The sequence below is a fragment of the Photinus pyralis genome, unplaced genomic scaffold (genome assembly GCF_008802855.1).
Source record: "Photinus pyralis isolate 1611_PpyrPB1 unplaced genomic scaffold, Ppyr1.3 Ppyr1.4_LG7, whole genome shotgun sequence".
NCBI classification, from domain to species: domain Eukaryota; kingdom Metazoa; phylum Arthropoda; class Insecta; order Coleoptera; family Lampyridae; genus Photinus; species Photinus pyralis.
In genome coordinates, this window is record NW_022170738.1 from 36,072,987 (window position 1) to 36,096,444 (window position 23,458).

The window sequence follows — 23,458 nt, forward strand, 5'->3', positions numbered from 1 at the left end:
GTGAGGAACATAAAATTACTTTCATCCACCTTATTATAATTAAAATCCCACATTCGATCCGGCGTTTCAACTATGTTGCTTCACGTTTCTCTTTATATGTATGTACAATTGAGTTTCCAGCATACAATACGGATCAGAAACTGACATATAGTTACATTCGTAAAGGAGATGTAAGGGCCATAATGGGACCCCAAACGTTTATAGCAAGTGCAAAGGAATTTATCTACATTCAAGTTGTTGGTGGTGCATAAGCATAAGTTGAACAGTTTAAAAATATTTTTTTAATGACTTCTATTGGGAAAGTGGGAAAATGAAAAAGTCTAAAAGAAATTTTCGATGTTGCGCAGTCATAAAATACATAACCAACGGGCTTAAAAGCTTGTAAATATATCCGCAAATGCGTGTTCAATGAAGCGTATCAGTAACACTGCACGAAAGGAAACTTCACAGAAATATCACAATGGGCAATAAATCCCTTTACCAAAAATCGTCATGAAACCTTCATTTTCATGCCTACTTTATGTTTTAGTTTGCATGCCAGTGGGAGTAAAACTGTACCAGACTACTCTTGCTGCCGCCTGTCACTTTACCGGTCACCCTTGTCACTTTTCTCGCCGCACCTGTCACATTGAGAATGTCGATAATGACTCCTGCCATACGATTTCGAGTAAAATTTAACTCTCGGTTAGACGTAGGTGTACACCCCTTCTGTAATAGTTATTTATGTATTAAGGGCATAATAGTGATGTTTATATTCTCGAGGGCGACGAGTTAAAAAGCTCGAGGGCCTATGGCCCGAGAGCTTTTTAGTCGCCCGAGAGTATAAACATCAGTATATGCCCGTGGTAGGTACATACACAATTTTATGTTTTACAAATAGTTTTCTTCGTCAAAATTCGTTTACAAAATAATTCATTATGTTTGATCGAGTATGCGTGGTTCGAATTTGTTAATGTGATTAAAACCATCCAAACGTAATTTTAAATAATTCAATTCATCGTGAATGAGCAAGAAGTTCCAGAAACTATACGAAATAAGGCCAATCTTGTGATTTAGTAGGTAATGACAATTAATAATTGACGTTTCTAATTTTCAATGACCAGCAAATATTTGTTCGTTTTGTCATTAAGTATAAATAAGTTACTATGGTGATACTTAATGCCCTAGGGAATAAAGTGGTACTTTATGCCCGCGTATCACAGATATAAAATGTGCTATGATAGGTTAGTAAGACATAAAAATGTTTATACAATCAGAAAGGACATACCAAAATGTAACTGCCATTAATGTTTATTGAGTCACATTATATAGTGATATTTATTAAGAAGTAGACATAGGGATTTACGTGTATCGTTTTCTCTATGTCTGCTTTTTAATAACAAAGTCCCTTCTGAAGGCCGCCTAATTTTATGCATCTAAAGTAACTTCTTAAAACAAATAAACCGATACAACGAAATATCGAAGGATCCTCAGTATAACAATCACTTTTAACGATAATTTATTTTAATCTTACAAAATACATCAAATTCATGTCTTGGGCATTGAGATAATGCTCTTGGTCTTTTTCCCAACGATCTTGGTGAATAAATAACGATTTTGACATGTTTAGATCAAAATCCATGTGGTCGCCAAAAATAGATCAAATTCATGTTTTGGTCATTGAGATAATGCTCTTGATCTTTTTCCCAACGTTCTTGGTGCATAAATAACGATTTTGACATGTTTTGATCAAAATCGATGTGACCTCAGAAAAATAATTTCACATCTTTGAATTACACACATGCAGTTATCAAATGTGCACTTGATGTACCCTTTCAGCATCAAGATAATGCGTTTGAAACCATTTAAAACTCGAAATTCATGTATAAAGTATTATTTTGGATACATTTTGCTCTAAAACTTTCGACCTATACCACAGAGAAGAGTTATCTAGAATTGTTACACATCTAAGAGTCATAGGGAATAATGTAGCGAAAGTCTGAACTCGATACATGACATAGGGAATGAAATATGTTGATTTCTATTATATTGAGCCCGCAGTTTTTCCTGTTCCCGATTCACTCCAAGTCCTATAACTTTTGTTCCTGTTGAACCAGCTTCCTGAAAATCAATAACGTCCGTCCTTAATGTCCAAAGTACCTGTATACCAAATTTCAACACAATCGAACACTTTTAGAGTTAGAGCGCACACGGACGGACGGACGACAATATAAAATTATAAAGGACCTGAGGATCCTTAATAAATGCCATATGAATTCATTTGAATATTGTTGCTTTGGATTCACAGAAAATAAATCTCTTACGCTCCTTTCGCTGTTACTGTTACTGTTACCGACACTATACCGATTGAAAATATCAACTTATTTTTCATGAGAATAAATGGCACAAGAACCAATATAAATATACGGAAACCAAAGAAACAATATTCAAATTAATTAATTAAGAGATTTTGTCATTTAAAGGGAGACATAGGGAAAAACAATACACGCAAATCTCTATGTCTACTTTGTAATAAATGTCACTGTATATACGACAATCAGGTTTTTACTAGAGGTGGACTCATATCTGAAACAAACTGCAGGAAATCCGTTGATTTTGGAGAACGTCCTCTCGACTTTGCGACCTCGTAATTTATTTGAGACTAGGAAAGCTTCAGACATATAAATAGCTTTCTTTATGCTTGCTTACACAGTTGACTTTTAGAAAAGAACAGTTCTGTAGTATCTAAAGGATTATCGTTGAGAATCTAAGCGAACGTTCCAAAGTTTGTCTACCCATTGTTACACAGAACAAAAGGCCCAAATAGACGAGACAATAAGAAGCAGATTAACTTTTGCAATTGTAACCTTTTTTTTGTAATTCATATTCATCTTAGCTTTTTATCCAAACATTTCTATTGCATTACTGGAACGAGTACCTACCTTTGGGAAATGAGCACGCAGCTTCATGTATAGGAGCGAAACTAATAGCTTTTAATGGTGGAAATTAATAGCGAGATGCACGGGATTTATTCCGCCAATTATCCTAATTTTTGCCGCACGGTTTGAAGCTGAAAATGTTACTACCAAAGGAATAATTAACCTAATAATAAATCAGTGAGCGTATTGATAGCAGCTTCTGCTAGGGTCATAATTCACAATTACAAAGCTTAATTCATGAAACCGAGAGATAGCGAGATCTATTGCCGGAAACAGTAAAAATTAAACCTTTTTATGGCTCCTTTTTATTTCCTTTGTAGGTACGCTTTCAACCATTTCTCTTCTGCCATAAGAGGAACTCAGATATTCGTTCGATTTTTAAATTTCTCTTGTTGCTGTAAGGCGTTACTGTACGCTGAATAATATTAAGAATCTCGAGCGCAAAGCTGGGTATTCATCTTCCGTTTATTCCAATACGAAAATGGTCAACGTGGGACTGTTTTTCTAAGGAAATAAAAGGATTATTCTAAATTTTCACTTTCTCGTTTATAATGACAAAAAGTGATTTGCCTCAGAAACCAATAAACAAAATAGTATAAATGCCAATAATTGCGCCGACTGGTTTGCAAGTAACTTTTCTCTGAAATTTGAATATTATACTTCGCATGATAACTGGAATTGGCATGTCGGCGAAATATAAGGGATAAAATCCTGCTATTAGGGACCTGAGAGATTGAATTCGGATATGTCAGTGATTAGGATTGGTGCTCGATCCTACTCAAATTTGATTAAATTTTACACTGAAATGGTGGAAACTACAATAATTTATAATTCCTAACGTTATATATTAATCACGAGATGTTTATTAATATTGTGACCCATCAAATTAGGAGCCGACGACTTTAACGATAATGTCAGTATTCTATTGCAGATCCAAATTATTTTATTAGGCAAAGGCCATTAACAGTAAGTATACGAGGTTGCTATAAAGTAATGGAACAAGGCGCTCATGCTGAAACAGTTTCCAATATTGATTTACGGACTTCAATGAGGCATTACTGTTATGCATGTTGTAACCGGCTGGTTACTTTCAAACTCTCTTTACCGTCTCTTCTTAAAATCCTTTATTTGGGGGTGGTTCTTCCTATAAACATTACGGGTTGTTGGGCGCCGGCTAGCTTCAGTCGATAATTCTTCTGGCCTCAAGGAGAGGGGAAAGGATAAATGAATAAAAATCAATAATCTTTATTAATACCTGTTGGGTTCTTTTTGTCTTAGAAATCGCCTTTTATCTGTAAGTAACACATATTAAAAGAAATGGGGGTGAGGCGGTACACACTCCTGTGAAAATAAAGTTAACTCATTCATACACAAAAAGTCACTGTATATAAAGGAAAATATGTATTTATTATGTGAATTGTAATAATAATAAGCCTACAACGACATAATAAATCGACAACGAGGCAAACTACAACGAAATAATTAATCGACAACGAGGCGAACTACAACGAATTATTGTCTACAAATACCTCGAGTTCATAAGTGCACCAGGACTTGGAGATCACTTGTCGCACGATCGATGTGGAAGTCGAATGAATTCAGACCGCCCACTGCAGGTTGCTATTCGCTTTTGAGCTGGACCAATCACAGGCAGGCTGGTTTATCTTGATCGCAGTTTGGTACTCTCCAGCTGGATTGCGCACGTACCGACAACGGAATCCTTGTCTTCTGTAATTTCGTAAATTTCCAATTTTCTTCGGCGCGCTGGGAAGAAACGTTTTCGTCTCCTACGCTGGCTCGATGGAGATTATTTCACTCGGTTCTTTTGCTTGCTTTTCTTATAAAAGTCGCCTTAACGCTTTATTAATCTTCGCGCTTATAATTTACGGGCGCGACTGACATAGATGTTGCTCCGGAAAACGGCGACGGGCAACTCTCTTCTGGTGCAATCAATCAATCAAAATACGTTTATTTACATCTTATAGGTATATGATACATTAATTGTTAGTATTAGATGAATGGCGGACTGCTCAGGACTTGTGTCCTCTTCAGCCCTTGGTTAGTACGTGATGTATGAAATGTATTTACAATGCGTGCGATTTATCTATTCTATATTGTGCAGGTATCGGCTCGTGTCCTTGGTGCATTGCGCGTCGTCGTTCTCGAGGGGGTGGTAGAGTTCGCGGTCGGTTCTCGTTCGGTGTAGGATTGGTGAGGGTGGTGTTGTTGGTGTTGGATTCCGGTACGTGTGTCATCTGAAAAAGAAAAAAAGAGAAGGCAGTAAATGTTTCTTTTTGGTTTTTTTAGTATGGTTTGCGTTACCGGATGGTGTAAGGGGCGTTGTCAATGAGCTCTTCGAATTCCTGGGGTAGGTCTTCGAGTAGTTGGGTTAGGAGTACGGGAGGGAATTTGAATTTCCTTTTGGGTTTTCGGGGAAGGGGACATCCTGTGGCGGATTTATTGCAAGGGATCTTTAGGATATCTTTGGTGGGCTGGGTGTCGCCGTGGACCCTGCGCTGTGCAAATCTTGTTTGTAGGGATGCGAGTCTGTGTGTGATAGGTTGTATGTTTGCGTGTTCGATGGTAAGGTCGGAAGGGTGGCGTGGATCGAGTCTGTGTATTTTCCGTAAGATATTGCGTTCGCAGGCGGCGATTTGGTGTCGTTGACTAGAGGAGAGGGTGCAGTACAGGGGGGCTCGGTAATCGATGAGTGGTCTGATGTACGTTTTGTAAGTGTGTTGGAGCGTTCTGGGGTCACATCCGTTGATGCGACCCCGAAGGGCGCTCAGTAGTTGTATGCGTTTCCTAACTTTGTCTAGTGTGAGCGTTAGGTCGTGGTTCCAATTCAACGTACTTGTGAGATGAACTCCCAAGTACTTGATTCGGTTTGTGAGCTGTAGCGGTGTGTTGTTCAGGTATAGGTGAACGTCTTCGTGTTGTTGTCGTGGGTTTTTACTGTAGTCGGGGTGTCTGAAGAGTATTGTTTGTGTTTTCTCGGGATTTAACTGGATTCTCCAGCGATTGGCCCATGTCGTGTGGGAGTGTCGTTCAGTGTGCGTGTGGCTCTTGTGCTGGTGCGGTCTGTTGTCCAAAAGGCAGTGTCATCTGCGAATAGTGTACAACTGGTTTTGGCGTTGCCTGGTTGTGGTGTGTCGTTAGTATATATGATGTAAAGAAGGGGAGCGAGAGGTGAGCCTTGGGGAACCCCTGCGAGGGGTGTGAATGGATCGGATAGTTCACTGGCAACTTTTACTCTGGCAGTTCGATTGGAAAGGTATGATAGCAGGAATTTGGTCATTTTATCGTGGATATTCAGGGAGCGGAGCTTGTGGATTAGTCCGGCGTGCCAGACAGAGTCGAAGGCTTGTTTGATATCTAGGAAAATTGCGAGAGTGCAGTTGCCGTTGTTGAAGGATCTGACAATCTCTGATTGCAGTTTAAGGAGAGGATCTTGGGTGCATCTAAGGGGTCTGAAACCAAACTGTGCGGGAGGTAGGAGATTGCTAGTCTCCAGATGGTGTCTTAATCGTTGGGCCATAATTTGTTCGAGGGTTTTTCCGATGCAGTTTAAGAGAGATATGGGTCGGTAAGAGGATGCTCTGGTGGTATCTGCTTGTGGTTTTGGGATCATGACTATGGATGAGGATTTCCAGGGTGCTGGAAAGTATGGGAGTTGGATGCAGCGGTTGTAGATGGTGGATAGCAATGTGATTGCGGAGGGAGGAAGGTGGCGTAGTATCAGTCTGTTTATGTTGTCCGGTCCGGGTGCTGAATTGCATCCACTTTTGATAGTGTCGACAATTGTTTGGGGGGGGTATTGGCTGAAGGAGGGGATCGTCAGGAGGTTGTTGAGGGACGTCTTGATCCCGAAAATAAGCTAACCGCTGTTCAACCGCCAGCTTAAACTCGAGATCGTAGTTGGGAAGGTCGGGTGATTGAAAGGCTTCTTGTAGGTGTCTGGCAAATAAATCTGCCTTGTCTTTGTCTGTGGATACTATGTTGCCTCCTTGGTCTGTTAGGTGGGTTCGTTGGATTTTTCTGTTGCCGGTCAGTACGTTGAACTGGTGCCAGTATCGACGTCCGTCTCTGTAGTCCAGAGCGGAAGTCACCCTGACCCAGTTCTCTTCAGTTAGTCGTGTCGTTTCTCGTCTTATTAGGGAGTTCAGTCTGTTGTATTGTGTCTTGAGCGCGGCGTCACGGGATCGTAGGTATTGACGGAACACTCGCCTCTTCTCCCTAATGAGATTAAGTATCCTATCAGGGAGCTTCTGGCGATAGAGATGATGGGGTTTCGTAGGGACGGCGATGGAGACTGCATCGGAAATGGTGGTGGTAAGTGTGTCGACTGCCGAGTCGACGTCTTGTGGTGTTTCGAGAGAAGGGTGTGGCTGAATGTTTTCGGTGATGTGTTGGGCAAAAACTTTCCAGTTGGCTCTGGAAAAGTCTTTTTTATAGATCACCGTGGGCGGAAGAGCAGGGGGCGGGCTGAAGTTCGTGCGGACAAGCAAAGGAAGATGATCGGAGGTGATTGTGGTGCCTAGGAAGCAGTTGGCGTCGATGTAGCGGAAGAGGGGTTCGGTGAAAATGATATGGTCGACAATAGAAGTTCCGTTGTGCGAGACAAAGGTTGGGGTGGTGTTGTTAACACGACAGATAGGAAGGGTTATTAGGTGGTTGGCGAGAATAATGCCGTTGGGGTTGCAGGTGGAATCGCCGAAGAGGGTGTTTCGGGAGTTAAGATCCCCCAGCAACACGGTGTGGCGGAGTGTGGAGATATACCGAAATAGGTCATCCGGGAGGGGGTCATTGGGTGGATTGTAAAAACTGAAGAAGCTGATATTGATGTTGGGGAAGTGGACGGTGGCGGCAACACATTCTAGGTGTTGAAGGTGGGGCGGAAGTGTTAATGGAGTGGAGGGAAAGCGGTCCCTGATAAGCAGGGCCGTTCCGCGTGCTCCCCTGAGGGAACTGTTTTTTTGAAATGTTTTGTAGTCTCTGAAAGAGAGGACGGCGTTGGAAGTTAGTTTGGTTTCAGTTATTGAGAGGATCTGAATTTGGTCAGAGTGCAGGAGGTTTTTTATGAGGGGGCGTTTGCGGCGTAAGCCACAGGAGTTAACGGTACCGACGACGAAATCCATGATTGCGGAATTAAGAAATAACTATGTAGGGAGTGGAAAACGCTACCACGTTTCCGGAGAAGGATGCCCAGGTTCTTCGGTTAAGGAATGGTTGGGACGCTTGGTCGATTGCTTGGATGACCTCCGAACGGCGGTCGGGGAAAAGATGGATGAAGGTAAGGGCTATGGTTCGTAGGAAGTCGGTTTGGCGTAGGTAGTAGGCGGTTTCTGGTAGTGCGGAGGATTCGGAGGAGACGGACTGGGTGTCGGCGGGTTTGGGTGGAGCTGCTTCGGCGGGAGTGCTGGGGATTTCTTTGCGTTTGGTACATTCAAAGGAATAGGTGGGGTGGGGTCCGGAACAGTTATTGCATTTGGGTTGGGTGTCGGGTTTGCACATGTTGGGTTTGTGGTTTTCACCACAGGAGGGACAGATTTGGACGCGGGTAGTGCATTCGGAGGAGAGGTGGCCGATTTTGGTGCATAGGGAGCAGTACTTAGGAGTAGGGTCTGGAATGTGGGACGGTTCGCAGGGATAGTGTCTGCTGAACATGCAGATACCGTGTTGGAGGAGGTGTTCTAGGGTGGATTTGCTGGTTGTAATGATCCGTACAAAGGTGGTGGGGAGGTTGGTCGCTCGGGAGATGATGCGCAGAGCGCGGGTAATTCTGGGGAGATTGATGGCTTGCAGGATTTCGGATTCCGTGATGTCTCGGTCGACATTACGGATGACGCAGGAGAAAGATGGTGGTTTAGGGGTGTGGGTTTGGGGTTTTGGACCGGATAGTTGGGTGAAGGATACGTTGGGATCGCCGAATAGGTGTTGGAGTTTTTTGGAGAGGTCGAAAGCAACAGGGAGTTTAGTTTCTATAAGGGCTGACTGGTTGTGGTTGAATTTTAGGTTCGTAAGCGGGAGGTTGAAGGTGAGGATGGAGTTGTACAGTTGTTTTTGGGAGGTGATGGCGGTGAGAATATTGCGAATGCAATAGCGATAGGTTGTGGTTTGGGTTATCGAGTGGTGGGACATGGCGGAACCGGAAGAGGAGGTGGAAATGGTACGCGTTCGTTTGGCGGATTGAGTAAGTGGTGGAGTGGGAGGATTGTGTGTGGCGGGGTGTAGTTGCTGATCTGTGTATTCTGTGTATTGTGCTGGTGGTGGTGGTGGTGTAGGGGCTTTGCGGAGTGTCGTGGAGTAAGATGCGGGGTTGGGAGGTAGCTGGGTTGGCGGAGGAGTTCGAGGGAGGGGTAATTGAGAAGGTTTGTGCTGCGGAGGTTTGAGTAGTTGGGTTTTCGTTTTAGGTTGTTTTTGTTGTGGGGGATTGGGTGGACGAGGAGCGGGTTGTTTAGGTCCCGAGGGACGGGGTGCAGAACAGCCAGGGCGAACCATGGCAAGATTCTGAGTGGTAATAGATAATGACCGGGGTGCAGAAACACCCCGAGTGTGTAATGGGTGGTACAGGCGGCTAATCTAGGGATGGGTTACGAGAGCGGAAATAAAAAAATAAATTGATTTCACCTTTCTCGCAGCAGCTTTAGACCGGTTGGTCTCCGACTCGGCTCCGCGCGGCTGTTTGGAACAGGGACGGCTCTGCGGGCTCTGCTGGGCTTCTGCGGGACTGGTTACTCGGCGGGTCTTAGAAAACGAATCGATCACTTAGAAGACCGGACGCGAACTCCTTCTGGTGCTTGAAATCCCCGTATTTATACTGTCTCACTTAGTATCCACTGACCTCAATTCGCTTTATCGCGCAAACTCACACATGTATAAATAGTTTGAACGCCCGTGACTTAAGCTTTTGACACTTTGGCAGCGGTAGAGAATAGACGGATTTGAATCGCTCTACTAGCTCTCAATTAATTATTTACAATGACTCGGACTTTGACCTTTGCGTTAATACTCGTTATTTCTATGCAGTTTTGTACCCTAATTTATCTATTTACATACGATGAATGCAATTCTATTTACGTCGAGATATTTACTTATATTTAATTTTCTTTCTGCGTCATAGCAGCTATCTTTGAAATGCATACTCAGCTACAATAACTTGAAATAAACAATTCTCCTTTAAATGCATTCCCATTCAGTTACATCATTCATACTTGGGAGTCATGATTACATTTAGACTGGACACTTGAATCACGTAAAAATAAAAGTTTATAAGCTGTACAGAAATACTGTTACAATGTTTGTGAATGAAATTTCTTCATTACCCTAATTTTGAGGGCCATGACTTACGTTGTCATTTTAAAAAATTCAAGAAGGCGGTCACCCTCAACCGGCAGGTACAATATTTAACACCTTGCCTGTCAGTGGAAATGCTAATTTAGCTTTATGAAGTCTCTTATCACGCTGTATGACTTTACGCTTCAAGTATTCATCTTATCCGTCACGAGACGCTTCTCGATTATGACGGCCAATGACATAGGCCCGAACCCAAACGCGTTCGCTTTTGTTTTTTACTTATGCGACAACATTTTGTATTAATTACTTTAATTAAAAGGAACGACCATACTTGCAATGAGTCTATAGAAGATATAAAGACACGCGGTTTAGCGATAAGCGTAAATTTGAGGCAAGAGAGAAGCTTTTAACTTAAACGATAAAAACTTCTCTTTTGTCACCACTCACCAAGTGCTACATTGTAATTTTCGTTTGGTTTCTTCTCGTACATTTTTTTTCTTTAAGTTCCATTTCATTTCCTTCCAAACCTATTCTTTTTTCATGTTCTGATCTACCATTATTCATTCATTTTCGTCCTTTGCTACACAATTTGGTTTAAAATTCATTTTCCATTTTTTAGTTGCAGTTGCAATTACTACTTCCTTTAGACTAATTTCGGGTAAAGTTCTTCCTTATGTTACCCCATTAATTTATTGTACATTTGTATACTCCGTCTACTTAATTGTTGATTTGAATCTCTACGGCACTGCCGAAAGTCCCAATATACCATTCAATTTTTTCATTTGCCAACGGCTAGCGCAGTAATAAAAATGTTTTTTTATACCTCTTACCTTGCGGATGTTTGGCCTCTTATTTCCTTCTAAGATCTAAAATTCATTTTCATGTTCTGGTTCGACGGAACTCTAATAAGTACATATCGAGATATTTTACCTTAACCACATAATAAACTATTGGTATCTACTCCGGTGGACGTATACAACTCCTTCTCAATGCTAAACAAAATTTCAGTCCAACCAAAGGAACGGTAACACTGAAATTAAATGCAGATAAAATTCCCATTTACTGAAACAAAATGACCAAAAACCCTGTGCTACAATACAAAGTATTCACAGCAACACACAGTAACTGACGTTCAGGTTACAATAATTGATCCTTTCTCTCCTAGGAAAAATGCCTCTCCCTTTAAACAATGTGGAAAGTGACCGCTCCAAAGATACACTGGGCCCTGCAGTGGACTTTTTGTACCACCCCGGGTAATGTTAACCTTGTGGTGAATGCCAAGTAAAAATTAATTAATTAATTAATTTATTTATTTAATTATTAGCCCTCTCGGGTTCTGAACCCACAACAGGCATGCGCTCAATTTTATAGGGTCGCCCGCATATTGCTTTTTTAGGTACTTCTGCAGAAGGTCTTAAGTTGTCCTATACTACTCCGGTTTCACCTTAAGGATTAGGAAAACTGCAGGAACAACCGAGAATTAAAGACCACCCCATTCTGATTTCTTTATTAGACTAGATTAGACTAGACTAGGCTAGACAGAGTAGACTAGATTAGACTATGAAGTTTTCATACAAAATCCTTTTCAGAACAACCAGTTTTGGGAAAATGGATTTAAGACTCCAGGCAAACTTCTAGTAATATCTCAAAAAACACATGTACGCACATTGCAAATACATAGTACGTACAATGCTGGATTTACGCACTTACATACCACGTACACTTACAGTTTGCACTGCTTTGTACATGCTAGGTACGTACTCTGCCCTACATAGTATGCACGGCAAAGTACGAACCTAGTAAGTGGTGCAAAAATAACATACCATGTACGTGAAATGTGCGTACACGAACCGTAAGTTTACGTGAAGTGCATGTCCGTAAATCCAGGGCTGTACGTACTATGTATTTGCAATTTACGTACTTGTGTTATTTGGGAAGTAGCCGTGCGGTTCAGTCAAATTTCTATTGAACAACAGCATGACTGTATACGTAATAAATAATCACCGTGCGCGGGTGGATATGCCTTTGCTTTCTGAATTTCTCCATTACATTGTAAAATGAATTGAATTTCAAATTCAAACGATTGCGATGAAATGGTCACCGGCTACCACAAAGCACAATTTATGTATATACTTGTATCTTCAAAATAATGAACTTCAATGATATCACATAATAAATAAAGGATAAAATACAACGAGATCGTTGTACTTGCCTTCAAATTGATGTTTAGTGCACAAAATGTTATATTATTACCACTTTTATACTAATGATCACGCGTACCGTCCAGCTCCAGAAATTAGAAAACTAAAGTAAGGAAAGCCGGTCTTGGGACTTGAAAGAGAAAAGTGCGTGCGCATGTTATGATCACATGAAAAATTATCAGTTGACCGAAATTACCTGCGTCCCATGTACGTACTTTGTTACGTTATAGAGTTATGGTTTGTGATCATGACTGTACGTACATCAGACGCACATATTTGTCCCATGGACGTACGTACGTAAAATGGAACAAGATGTAACATGGACAATTCGTATTATATGGGATGCTTTTCTCCCGAAAAATAATTAGAAGTTAAAGTGATGCGGTTTATATCTGAAAAAATGTCGTTTCTTGGTACCGTGGCACCAAAGACAAAAATCACTACAATGAAATTAGTTTTTGTACAAAGATAAAGTCGATCTACTATACCAGGGACATAAATTTGAAATTATCCATCTACAATTCTGGAATTTCCACCTAAAAACCACCTTTCAAAAGCTTAGACGAGAAGCTAGGTACATTAGGCTTAACAAAACTAGTACCTAAACTTCACGGCGTAGTATAGATTTGGGGTTGACCCCTTCACTGTCTAAATACGTAATGCGGAATTTAATCATCTACGGTTGCCGTGTAAACAATGTGACATCCGTTTCTAATTAAAGTACTTCAATTATATTTTTAATAGGATTTCGGTCATTAAATTTTACATTCGGCAAACGTGAATTGTAGCAGGCTTCGAATGAAATTTGTTTGTTTATTCAAAGCTGTATTTGCATGGAGCCGGCACAGATTATAAGAAAACAAGATGTCTGTCACATACAAGTCAATTGGCATGTCAATCCAAAAGTCGTGAATGAACAGACTGGCTAAAAATCAAGTGAATTTACAACCAGAGCATTAAATGTGGGTCGCACAATCTTTCATAAAGTATCTAAGGAAAGGTATTATAAAGGAAATCCGAAAAAAGTTACGAAATTAAATTGGTTTTTTTGTATACATATAATCTGCAAGAGGCAGCATTGATAAGTCGAACATCTAACGAGTACTACGTGAATTATTTAATCTCGAAAACCCCGAAATGAATGGTGAAAAGAAACACCTACCTGCTGGATATACTCGTAATTTTGGCCAGCATTTGGTTTTTTTTTCAATCCTTTCTCACCCCACCTCTATATACTTGTACAAATTCTCTTCATTATTCCCCTCTCAATGGATTATGCGCTGGTTTAAAAGCAAGAGAACCGAATTTTATGGTTAGACAATAAAGTTACGTTGGAGTTTGATAACTTTTGAAAATATAGCTGTTTGGGATTCTTCCATGCAATGGAAATTACGTTTTTGTTCTATTGTGGGAACGAAAATGAATTGGAAGCGTAATGTTATAACTTGAATTCTGCTCCGGCGAAAGTTTGATTATAATATTTGGACTTGGGATGACCTTAATCTTGCAAAGTTCGGAATTACTTTTCTCCTTCAAGCACTAAACCGAATTGATTTTAGATTAAATTGTTATTTAAAATCTATAAATTATAGAACAATGAGAGTGGTAGATAGTGGCACTTGTAAGTCTGTTATACGGGCAATAAAATTACCTTACAGTCGGCGGTAAAGCGTAGGCAGTAATACTGTTGGGAAATACACAAATAATTTCTTTAACCTCTTCAACATTAGTTTCTTTTTGTATAAAAACGCCCCCAAACATTCCGGACACCATAAGCTGACCGTTCTCAACAAACGGTATCAGGTATGATGCAAATGTGGCAGTTAAATTTCCAGTGCAAAAGCTCAACTTTAGTTTAAAATGCACAAACAGATTTGGCCTATTTTCATAAAGTTTGTATTTGTTACTTGAATGATATCCTCGATAACAAAATTTTTTTCTACAACGACTTTGTTGCTCAACTAAATTCAAAATATCTATTCGATAATATGATTAGTACCCAAAGCTTTCTGAAAGTGAGTATAGATAACATTCACGTGCGCTTCATTATTATCTATTATTATATTATTTAAAAATCTGATACAATAGTGCAAGGGATAAAATAGAACCGATGACAAATGAGCTAGTGTCTGATCACAAACAAGACTAAAGAAGCTGTTCGTGAACAAAATTATTGTTTAAGGGTAAGAAATCAGATTACCGTACGACCTGAAAAAGACGAAGTTCACATTTAATGTCATTAAACATTAAGGCATAAACCATATAAATCATTATAAAGCTTCTGAAAATTCAGAATTTAATTTAGACAAAAATAGCAAGCTTAAGTTCTCACGTCGTTTCCAGGAAAAAAATATTGTTTTCTGTTCTTCATTTTATTTCGTGTTCCACGTCCCATTTTGACACGAATGGCAGATTTCCTACAATGCACAATCATTTGATTAACTTTATCTACTCGCTTGCAGTTAAAGCGATCACTGTTACCACTCTTACTGTTCCAAAGAAACCTATTAGAATATCATTTTAACATGCCATTTAAACCAAAGTATCACACGGTGTCCGCTTTTTAATTTAAGTGTCCTTATAATCCAAAATCCAGGGAATAAACGTCTTTATTATATTATTTGTATGAAAACGCTTGGAGTTGGTCTCTCAGTAGGACATTTCGCACAGAAAGGATGCACCCAATGGATAAAAAAATAAAGCCACAACGAGAACACGCCGTAAGGATTTAACTGATCTCTGCGTAACTGCCCTATGTTACTTTTGTTAGCTTTTAGCTATTTTACATTTGAAAATTTTAGTTTTTTCTTCAAGTTTCAGTCGTGAAGTTTTAAAAACTTGAGGTACAGTACTGGAACACTTGATAAGTTTGATTTTTCTAGTTATTCAGTTTGAAATTGTAACCTTGTTTATACCAATTTCAATCTTACCAAGATTTGAGGGTTAGGGATAGAAGTTGAAACTTGAAAACTGCAATTTTTATCTGTTACTGAGACCACTTCCATGATGTTCAGGCCGCAGGGACCGTTTCTGTCAACTTTTTTTGTAGATAAGTTCATTTGGGGAGGCAACGTTAAATACCGCGTTTTTCGTCTGACTATGGAAGTCCGTTACGGAAAAACGAAAGGAGATAGAGAAAACTGTGGCGATATCGGAAGTCAGATATTGGGGTTCTTGCATATTGACGAAAATCAGGGGATATTAATAGTCAGTTTGGCGTAACGGTTTAAGACTCGAACTCGAACCTCACAGGCCGTGAGTTCGAATCCCACAACGTGCCAGTTTTTGGTAGTACAGAACAGCACCTGACTACCATGCTTCGGAGGGCACTTAAAGCTGGCGGTCCCGGTTCTACGCCTGTCATTAGGTCACACATACCGCTGTTGATGTGACCTAAGGAGTGCCACCCATGCGATACATAGATATATACATACGGGATGTTTCAAAAACTTGAAAGCACTAGGTTCGCCCATCCTCCAGCCACGAAGTGAAATACAGGCACACTTAGTGATTATTAGGGTCGTGCATTTTTCGAGCCATTCATTACTTGGCGTTCCTTCAGTTTTAAAATGTAGATCACTATTGACCGCCAACAATTTTTTTTCGACAATTTTCGATTTTCTACAGTGCATTTTTTGAAATAGTGAAAAGACATCTCTCTTCCTCAACCGTATTTTATATTAAACAAATTGAGGCGTCGGACGTATGGAAGAAGCTTTGAAATACACTTCTCGGATGTGAATCACCTTGATTTCCACTAATTTTGGATGCGCAAAAAACCGTCACCAACGGCACGAAATGGGGGGGGGGGGGTGGCAACGGAGTGCTAGTTTTAAACATATGTTTACATTCAATTTGTTCTGATGTTCTGCAAGTGACTGGACTAAATAATTATGCAAAGTTGGCCCTTGAAATTAAGTCATTCTAAAGCGAAAGTGCAATCTACCGATTTTGGCTGACAAAGTAATTTACTTCAATCCTTTTTAAAATAGTGCCCTGTTCTTTTATCAAATGAGCAGTTATCGTAAGCCGAAATCCGTAAGAGTTAGTCGCTTATGAATAAGGGCCCACTCAATCTCCTTTCATAACGTTTTATCGCAATTTAATGAAAAATCATATTGATTCGGTCTCGCCACCCGGAAGCAAATAAGATTTTATTGTCATTTTATTAATAGAATTGAGTTTTCGAAGGATCCGCCATAACTGTAGCAATTTAGCCTTTACGGGTTTTATTTAACCCCGGAACCGTAAAATCCTTTATATTGACTAAAATGTAGCTCCTTCGCCCTCCTTAATTTAAATCAGAAGTTAGACGAAAAGAAAATGAAACATTTAAAAGTAAATCATACTGTTTAATTAGTTCTTTCCTTTTTTCAAAAAGAAAACAAATTGTCAGTAAATTACAATAATATACAAAAACAAAGCTTATTTCTTACAATGTACACGTATAAGTAATTTATTATCGCTTATAAAATGTTGTTTAATGATAATAATAAATATTAGCAACGTATGTGATCAATTACGTAGTATTTACACTAACAAAAGCAGTAATGTTACAAAAATTTGAATGAATGACCTAAACTACATCGCGGTAGATATTCTTTGCCTACTTCTAATGCTTTGAAAATATCGACGTAAGTACTAAATGGAATTTACCGTAGAATATTACGTTGAGTTTAATGGATTTACGTAGATAATTTCAAACGCAGTATAAAGTAATCAATTGTAAGCGATGCTAGTGTATACAGTCTATAAACCAATAAGTGGTTCTTAACATGATACAAAAATAAAAATAAAGAATTACTTAAGCTTATATAAAAAAAAACTTTCAGTTCATTGTGTTTTGCTAAGTAACAGTGTTGTAACCTAACACGTCTTCTCACATAAAACATTTATAAACATCAATGTATAGATCTGCGTCTACGCGATTTTGACTTTCTGAATAATTATCGAACACTTGGACATTGAAAGGAAGACGTATACATGAAAAAATCTCCTTCGTATGGTGTGATTGGTTTAAATGCGCAAAGTAATCGTCAGGTTATGCTATTTCGATGTATTAGTCCTGTATTGTTTTGTTTAATAATATTATGATCCCACTTATAAGAAATGCTTTACAAAATTCATTGGTCAAAAGTACACAAAAAAGTTTGTAAAATAGATGATTATTTTACGTCCCAATATCTAAATTCACATTTTTCTTAATTGCACATTTTGCTAAGTAATGATTGTATATCGCTACTATACTTTTATGGAATTTTGTAAGAACTATATCAATTAAATTTTTTTACAGTAGAGAGTAAGTACATTAGGACTTGAAAACATCGAACATCGAGTTACAGCAACGTTATTTGGATATATTCGTTTATTCAAGATTTCTCGACTACATGTTAAGTAGGCTTCACTTTAAATTCAAAAAGATCGCTTTTGCTACAATACACTTGTACTAGATTGAACCAAACATCACTACTGAAAGAAACACAACTAAAGTCAAATTCGTCCTTCTACAGTAACGCAATAATCGAATGACAGAATTTTTCAGCAGGGTATACATCTACAAACTGCTATCACAGGATATTAATTAAACTAATTATTGCTTAAAACTTTGGCATAATTTTCTGCAAAAGTAGACTCGTGATTATCGGGAAAACTTAGTAAAGGAAGACTCCAGTCACACTCTACCCAGTGTGTCATTTTCCTGTATTCCTGTATTTAGAGGAAACAGGCACTCCCTGGTTCCTATAAATGCGACCCTGAAATATAAAAAAGCCGTCTTCTTTGCAAACTTTGGCTAGCATTGCACAGCGTTCCTCCAATACTGGACACTAGTACTACTAGGGGCTTTACACTACGTTAAAAGTGTCATGAGGTGTCATGTAATAAAAGTATTGATCTGTCTCATTCTTATTAAAATAAATTAATAATACAATTTAGGGATTCTAAATTCTAAGATGACTAGAATAATAAAACTTAACATCACAATAATATCAATTTCTGTCAACCAAGTTCTTTGAAAGGAAAAAGCCGAAGATTCATTAAAAAAATATTCAAATTACTTCGGGGGTATAGGTATATTACAATTAGCGAAGAAGGTAGAAAATTTAATTGAATCAGCACGAATTTCGAATATAGAAGACGGTCCAGAAATAAATTACTTGGTTTTTAATCGTCTTAATCTGCCTCTGCTGTAAAATTATGACATTCAATAAATTCTCAATAAGTTCTCTACGCTCCGAAAGTTTAATCCCCTAAATAATTTCGGTTGCTTTAGGCAGCAATTTTATACTTATTAGGTATCTTTCGCTGTTTTCTATTAATCTGGTACGATTACGCCAGAAAGTACTCTAATTAATAGTATAAACATAAAAATGTTTTGCTTTAGGTGCGTTATAAGTGATTATATACACGTAAAAAATTGCAAACTTTAAGCTATAGGCTCTACCTAAGTCTAATATAAAAATTATATCACTTTAAATCACATCACGCTACACTTTCGCTCATACAATGAACTCAATTATTAACGTAACCCCTAGAGATTAGCACCATTAACGAAAAGAACAAGGCTAGTAGTGGACTTAAAAACTAGTAGTCGTTAGTCCACTACTAGGTACGTTTACTCAGAGACTTGACCCGTACTCGGAGCTACGCCTGTCGATATTTTTTAGGTAAGTCTCGGAGTAAACGCTCCTTGTCCTGTCATCGTACCGTATCGAAGGTCTTCTTACATCTAAACCATCTAAATCGGAAGAGCGTCGCCGACAGCTACAAAATATGCACTCAAGCGTGTTCTTGAATGCCTCTCTGAACTCCTTATTAAAGTAGGCGTAAATGACGGGATTCAAAGTGGAATTAAAATAACCAATCCAAAATACTGTCGTTACCAATACCTCTGGATTGTAGCAGCTCTTGCATAACGTCGTGGTAACGTACCATACGAAAAATGGAAGCCAACACAAAATGAAAACACCCATAATTATACCCAAAGTCCTAGCAGCTTTGTGCTCACGTTTCATTTTCATTATATTGCGATCCTTAGTTGGCGTGTGATGTAAGCCCTGGTTTACCTCGTGCATAGTCAGATTCTTCGATGATCCGCCGGAATTAGAGAGCATATCTCCGTTGGTGTTGTTTTGATGCAGCAACATGGCGTTACCTTGTCTAGTAAAAAGGGCCTTTTCCTGTCGATTGGCCTCCCTAAATATAGCTAAGTACATGCAGATCATTATCGCACATGGAATCCAAAACGAAACAGAGCTACTTATAATGCCATATGGCTTGTTTGCAATCCAAGAGCATTCCTGAAGTTCTCTGTTTTTCTCCATCTCCTCCAAATGTTCTTTTGTGGTATACCAACCCATGTAAATAGGTAGTAAGAGTACAACGGGACCCGTCCATATAACCACCAACATTATTGCCACGACCTTCTTGGTCATGTACATGAGGTACTTTAACGGTTTCACTATTGCAAAGTACCGGTCGACACTAATACACGATAGATGTAGTATGGAAACCGTCGAAAAGTAGACATCCATCGAATTCCAAAAGTCACACATAAATCGCCCAAAAAGCCACTTTCCTGATATCTGCACACTATAATTAAAAGTCATGGCCACCATCGCTACTAGCATATCGGCCAAAGCTAAAGAAACTACGAAATAGTTCGTTATAATTCTCAACTTGCGGTTCCTCATTACCGATACGATAACCAGAAGATTGCCGAGTATGGCTGCCACAATAATAAAAATCATTATTGTGGAGATGGTCACCTTTGTTACCACGTTGTGCCATTGTTCGTCAGTTGTCGAATTCGTAGCGGGAGTTGTGGTGATGTTATCATACATTGTCGTTAATCACTTTGACGTTTATTTAATTAGGTAATCCGGGCGTTCGCTTTAAGGCCGATTAGATGAATTGGTGTAAATTTCATTTTTGCGCTTCCACTGCCGTTGGGATCTTCCGGGCTTTAGTCACGATCTGAAACAAGGAAGTGCGTTAAAATTCGTCAGATAACGCTATCGTTAGTACTACGCCTACATTTGCATGAACGTGTCGAAAAATATCTACAGATTGCACTAAAACCGCATTAATTTTTAATACGGAAATTAATGTTTTGCATAATAAATCGGCGTTCTTTCGCTACTTCCTCGAGCTCTGTTCGAAAGGGTAATTTTCTGAGCGAGCTGATGTTGCATTCTTGCTACTTAACTTCGACGGATTTTAACGAATCCAATTTGTTTTGTAGTAGCTTTCAAGTAGTAACTGAAACCTCTCCATATAACCAAAGCTAAATAATGCGATGCCGCCGCCGCGTCGTTGGGAAAGAACAAAGTCCTTTGCGCAGCAAAGAGAATCCTTTTATTTAGCTGAACACAAAGTTCAATGCGAGTATAAAAGAAGACGTACTGATGTAATGCCTCATATATTTCGGCGATTTAAACACGAATGCTTTGAAACCAATTTACAAATTAAACATCAAACTTTTCGTTTGTACACAAAATTTTTCGATGTATTTGAACAAACAGGAAGCTCGACGGAAAACAAAATTTGCAAAAGTAATGACCCTCATTATGAAATAATTAACTAATTGGAACGGCAGTAAAATTAAAAAAATTGTTCTTATGGGGAAGTATGTGAACTATCGTCTTTTTTTTACATTCCGAAAGTTCCAACTTGCTTTTGGAACCTTTTTGTTATTAGTTTAAGATGGAATTTAAGATTTAAGTAATAAATGATGGAATAAATCAACATTTCAGACCGAATTTTCGAGCTGAAGTCGGAATTTCAAAAACATAATTTATCTACTGCATATTTTACATTTTAGAAGTGACTATAATATAACCAAAGACAACCTCCTGAATAGTCTTTGATATAACATAGGTTTTAAATCTGGTAATTTTTGAGAAAAGTTAACTGTTTTAATTGTGCATAATATGATCTTTGCACGGGTAGCTTGGTGGGTTGGGTTTTTGGAATGAAGACGGCAGGAACAGTCGGCTTTATTTGGCACACGAGTTACAAAACTAAAATTGGTGACAATTTAACTAGGATACTTATAATATTATTCATACCTAAACCAGGCGCTGCGCTGGCGTGAAATAATTACGAATTATTTTGACCAAAAAACCACAAGGCAAGTTTCAATACCAAAGGAGAATTTCCCTTTCCTCTAAGAAAACCAGCGCCAGCTTTCACCACGGGAAAACGATACCCGCGTATTTTTAAACCGTTTGAAATTAAATGCCTCTAGTTTTTTATTGATTATTATGGACTTTTTATCGTAATTTATAATCGGGTTGGCCATTGTTGTTAGTTACACAGGGTTCAATTCAAAATGACATTTAGGTAAACGCACAAATCGTCTATACAGGGTGATTCCTATAGTACCTGCCACCGTTTGGGAGCGTGTAGGTGGTGCGTAGGGGAGTATTTTGATATAGGACACTTGGGGTCGGAAATCTAAAATAAGGGCGCCAGAGCCAAATTTACCTTCTGGAATTTCGCGCCTGTAGGTAGGCAACCCAACCGGCCGGCGGTGCACACGGAGCGATCTCAGGCGGCGATGTGTGGCTGACACTTGATCAGAATTTTGTTTAAACCCACGAAATCCCGTCTGCAACGACGCGTATCAAGTGAATAAACACTATGGCAATAGTATAATAATAGTTGGCTAGATGTAGGAAGTGCATTGAGAACAACGGTGGCCACGTTGAACACTTGTAAACGTTATTGCTTTTGACTGTCGTTTTCCCTCCTTCCCTCCCATGTCGCTTCCTCGCGCTAACTCGCTCTGCATCGCTCCGCGCGAAACGTCGGTCGGTTGGGTTGCCTATATACAGGCGTGAAATTCCAGAAGATAAATTTGGTTCTGGCGCCCTTATTTTAGATTTCCGACCCCAAGTGTCCTATATCAAAATACTCCCCTAGGCACGCCCTATACGCTCCCAAACGGTGGCAGGTACTATAGGAATCACCCTGTATATGTTTAAATAAGAATTAATTTCTTCTTTTTCACACAATTACCATTTGCAAAATGAGAAGAACTGGAGGAATTAAATGTAGTGTTCAGGCAATTAATAACAATACATGGAGATTTTCCGTCAGGAACACGTTAAGAATAAACTACCAAATTAGTCAACAATTCCTCTTTTTCAAGGCAAATTTCGTTTACGTTTATTTAATTCGTCAGAACCGAACTACAAACGTCAATACAATAAAGAATTAAATTTAAACGCTTTGTATACTTCTCATTTCATGTGTTTTGGAATAAATTTTTGTCATTGTCAATCGATCATTCGAACCCATTGTGCCAACCGGATAGATTGTTCGTGTCAGATTTTTCTTTTCGTATCCAAGATTTATATCAGGTGGAAAATTTGCAAAGTAAATTCTTTGGAATTTTCTGAAGTTGATCGAGGCCACGAGTTTTCCAAATTATTAATTTGGTTAAATATTAATTAGACTTTTCTTGGTAGACTATTGCACACAGCATTATTTATTTGGTGCCTGACGTGCGGCGCAACGTGGAGCCAAAGCAATAATGGCAATTGCAGTTTTGACCACATGCTTTTCACGTTTAGTAATTATTCTTTTAAAACGGTATTAACGTAATATTATATTCTTGAATTGAATTTCAGTAATTAAAAAAAATCGATAACTTAGGACATTATAAATAAAATTGAATATGCCAAGAACTGCTATTTGTTGAAAAATGATGTACCAAGTAACTTTCTGTCGATTTATTACCTCCGTTACGAAGTATTATTATTGTTTACGGTTTACTACTTGATTTGAAGCGACTTGATAGATAGCTCAATCTATTGATCGAATTTAACCACGCAATTTTCGGCGCAGAAATGACTTTCTCAATCTTCCATTGCGTCTCTTTTCCGTTAAACTTTTATTAAGCTTGTAGTTGTACTTAGGTATATTGTATCAGAATAACATCAGAACTATAGATATAGATAGAAAATGATCACTGTCCGAAACGTCCAAGAAGCAAAATGCCTTGGTGAAAACTACCCTTTCAAAATTATTCCGGTTCGA

The 23,458-nt window shown here is 38.9% G+C and overlaps 3 protein-coding genes across 4 annotated transcripts in view; all 3 read right to left on the reverse strand.

Annotated features, from left to right (window-relative positions):
- Positions 1-5,391: 5,391 nt before the first annotated feature.
- LOC116176218 lies at positions 5,392-8,056 on the reverse strand. Its single transcript, XM_031494698.1, has 3 exons — positions 6,801-8,056; positions 5,677-5,888; positions 5,392-5,585 (listed from the first exon to the last, which is right to left on the reverse strand). Exons 1-3 carry the CDS (start codon positions 8,054-8,056, stop codon positions 5,392-5,394), a joined length of 1,662 nt encoding a protein of 553 aa, XP_031350558.1.
- A 10-nt stretch (positions 8,057-8,066) lies between these two features.
- On the reverse strand, positions 8,067-9,890 carry LOC116176219 (myb-like protein U). Its single transcript, XM_031494699.1, has one exon. The coding sequence runs from the start codon at positions 9,417-9,419 to the stop codon at positions 8,067-8,069; it is 1,353 nt and encodes a 450-aa protein (XP_031350559.1). The 5' UTR covers positions 9,420-9,890.
- Positions 9,891-17,334: 7,444 nt separating this feature from the next.
- LOC116175578 (octopamine receptor beta-2R) overlaps positions 17,335-23,458 on the reverse strand; it is a 78,892-nt gene continuing 72,768 nt past the window's right edge. For both annotated transcript variants that reach the window (XM_031493759.1, XM_031493760.1), the window contains one exon: positions 17,335-20,389. In XM_031493759.1, the coding sequence (XP_031349619.1) occupies positions 19,033-20,256 (1,224 nt within the window). In that variant the 5' untranslated portion in view covers positions 20,257-20,389 and the 3' untranslated portion in view covers positions 17,335-19,032. The remainder of the gene's footprint in view (positions 20,390-23,458) is intronic.

Excerpts from the sequence above, each read along its gene's own strand:
- LOC116176218 (XM_031494698.1), bottom strand. The coding sequence starts at position 8,056 with ATGGATTTCGTCGTCGGTACCGTTAACTCCTGTGGCTTACGCCGCAAA. Across the intron at positions 5,889-6,800 it reads AAGCTGGCGGTTGAACAGCG|ACACCCCGACTACAGTAAAA; the intron begins GTTAGCTTATTT and ends AATACTCTTCAG. Across the intron at positions 5,586-5,676 it reads TCGGGGTCGCATCAACGGAT|TCAACGACACCAAATCGCCG; the intron begins GTGACCCCAGAA and ends CCTCTCCTCTAG.
- LOC116176219 (XM_031494699.1), bottom strand. The coding sequence starts at position 9,419 with ATGGTTCGCCCTGGCTGTTCTGCACCCCGTCCCTCGGGACCTAAACAA.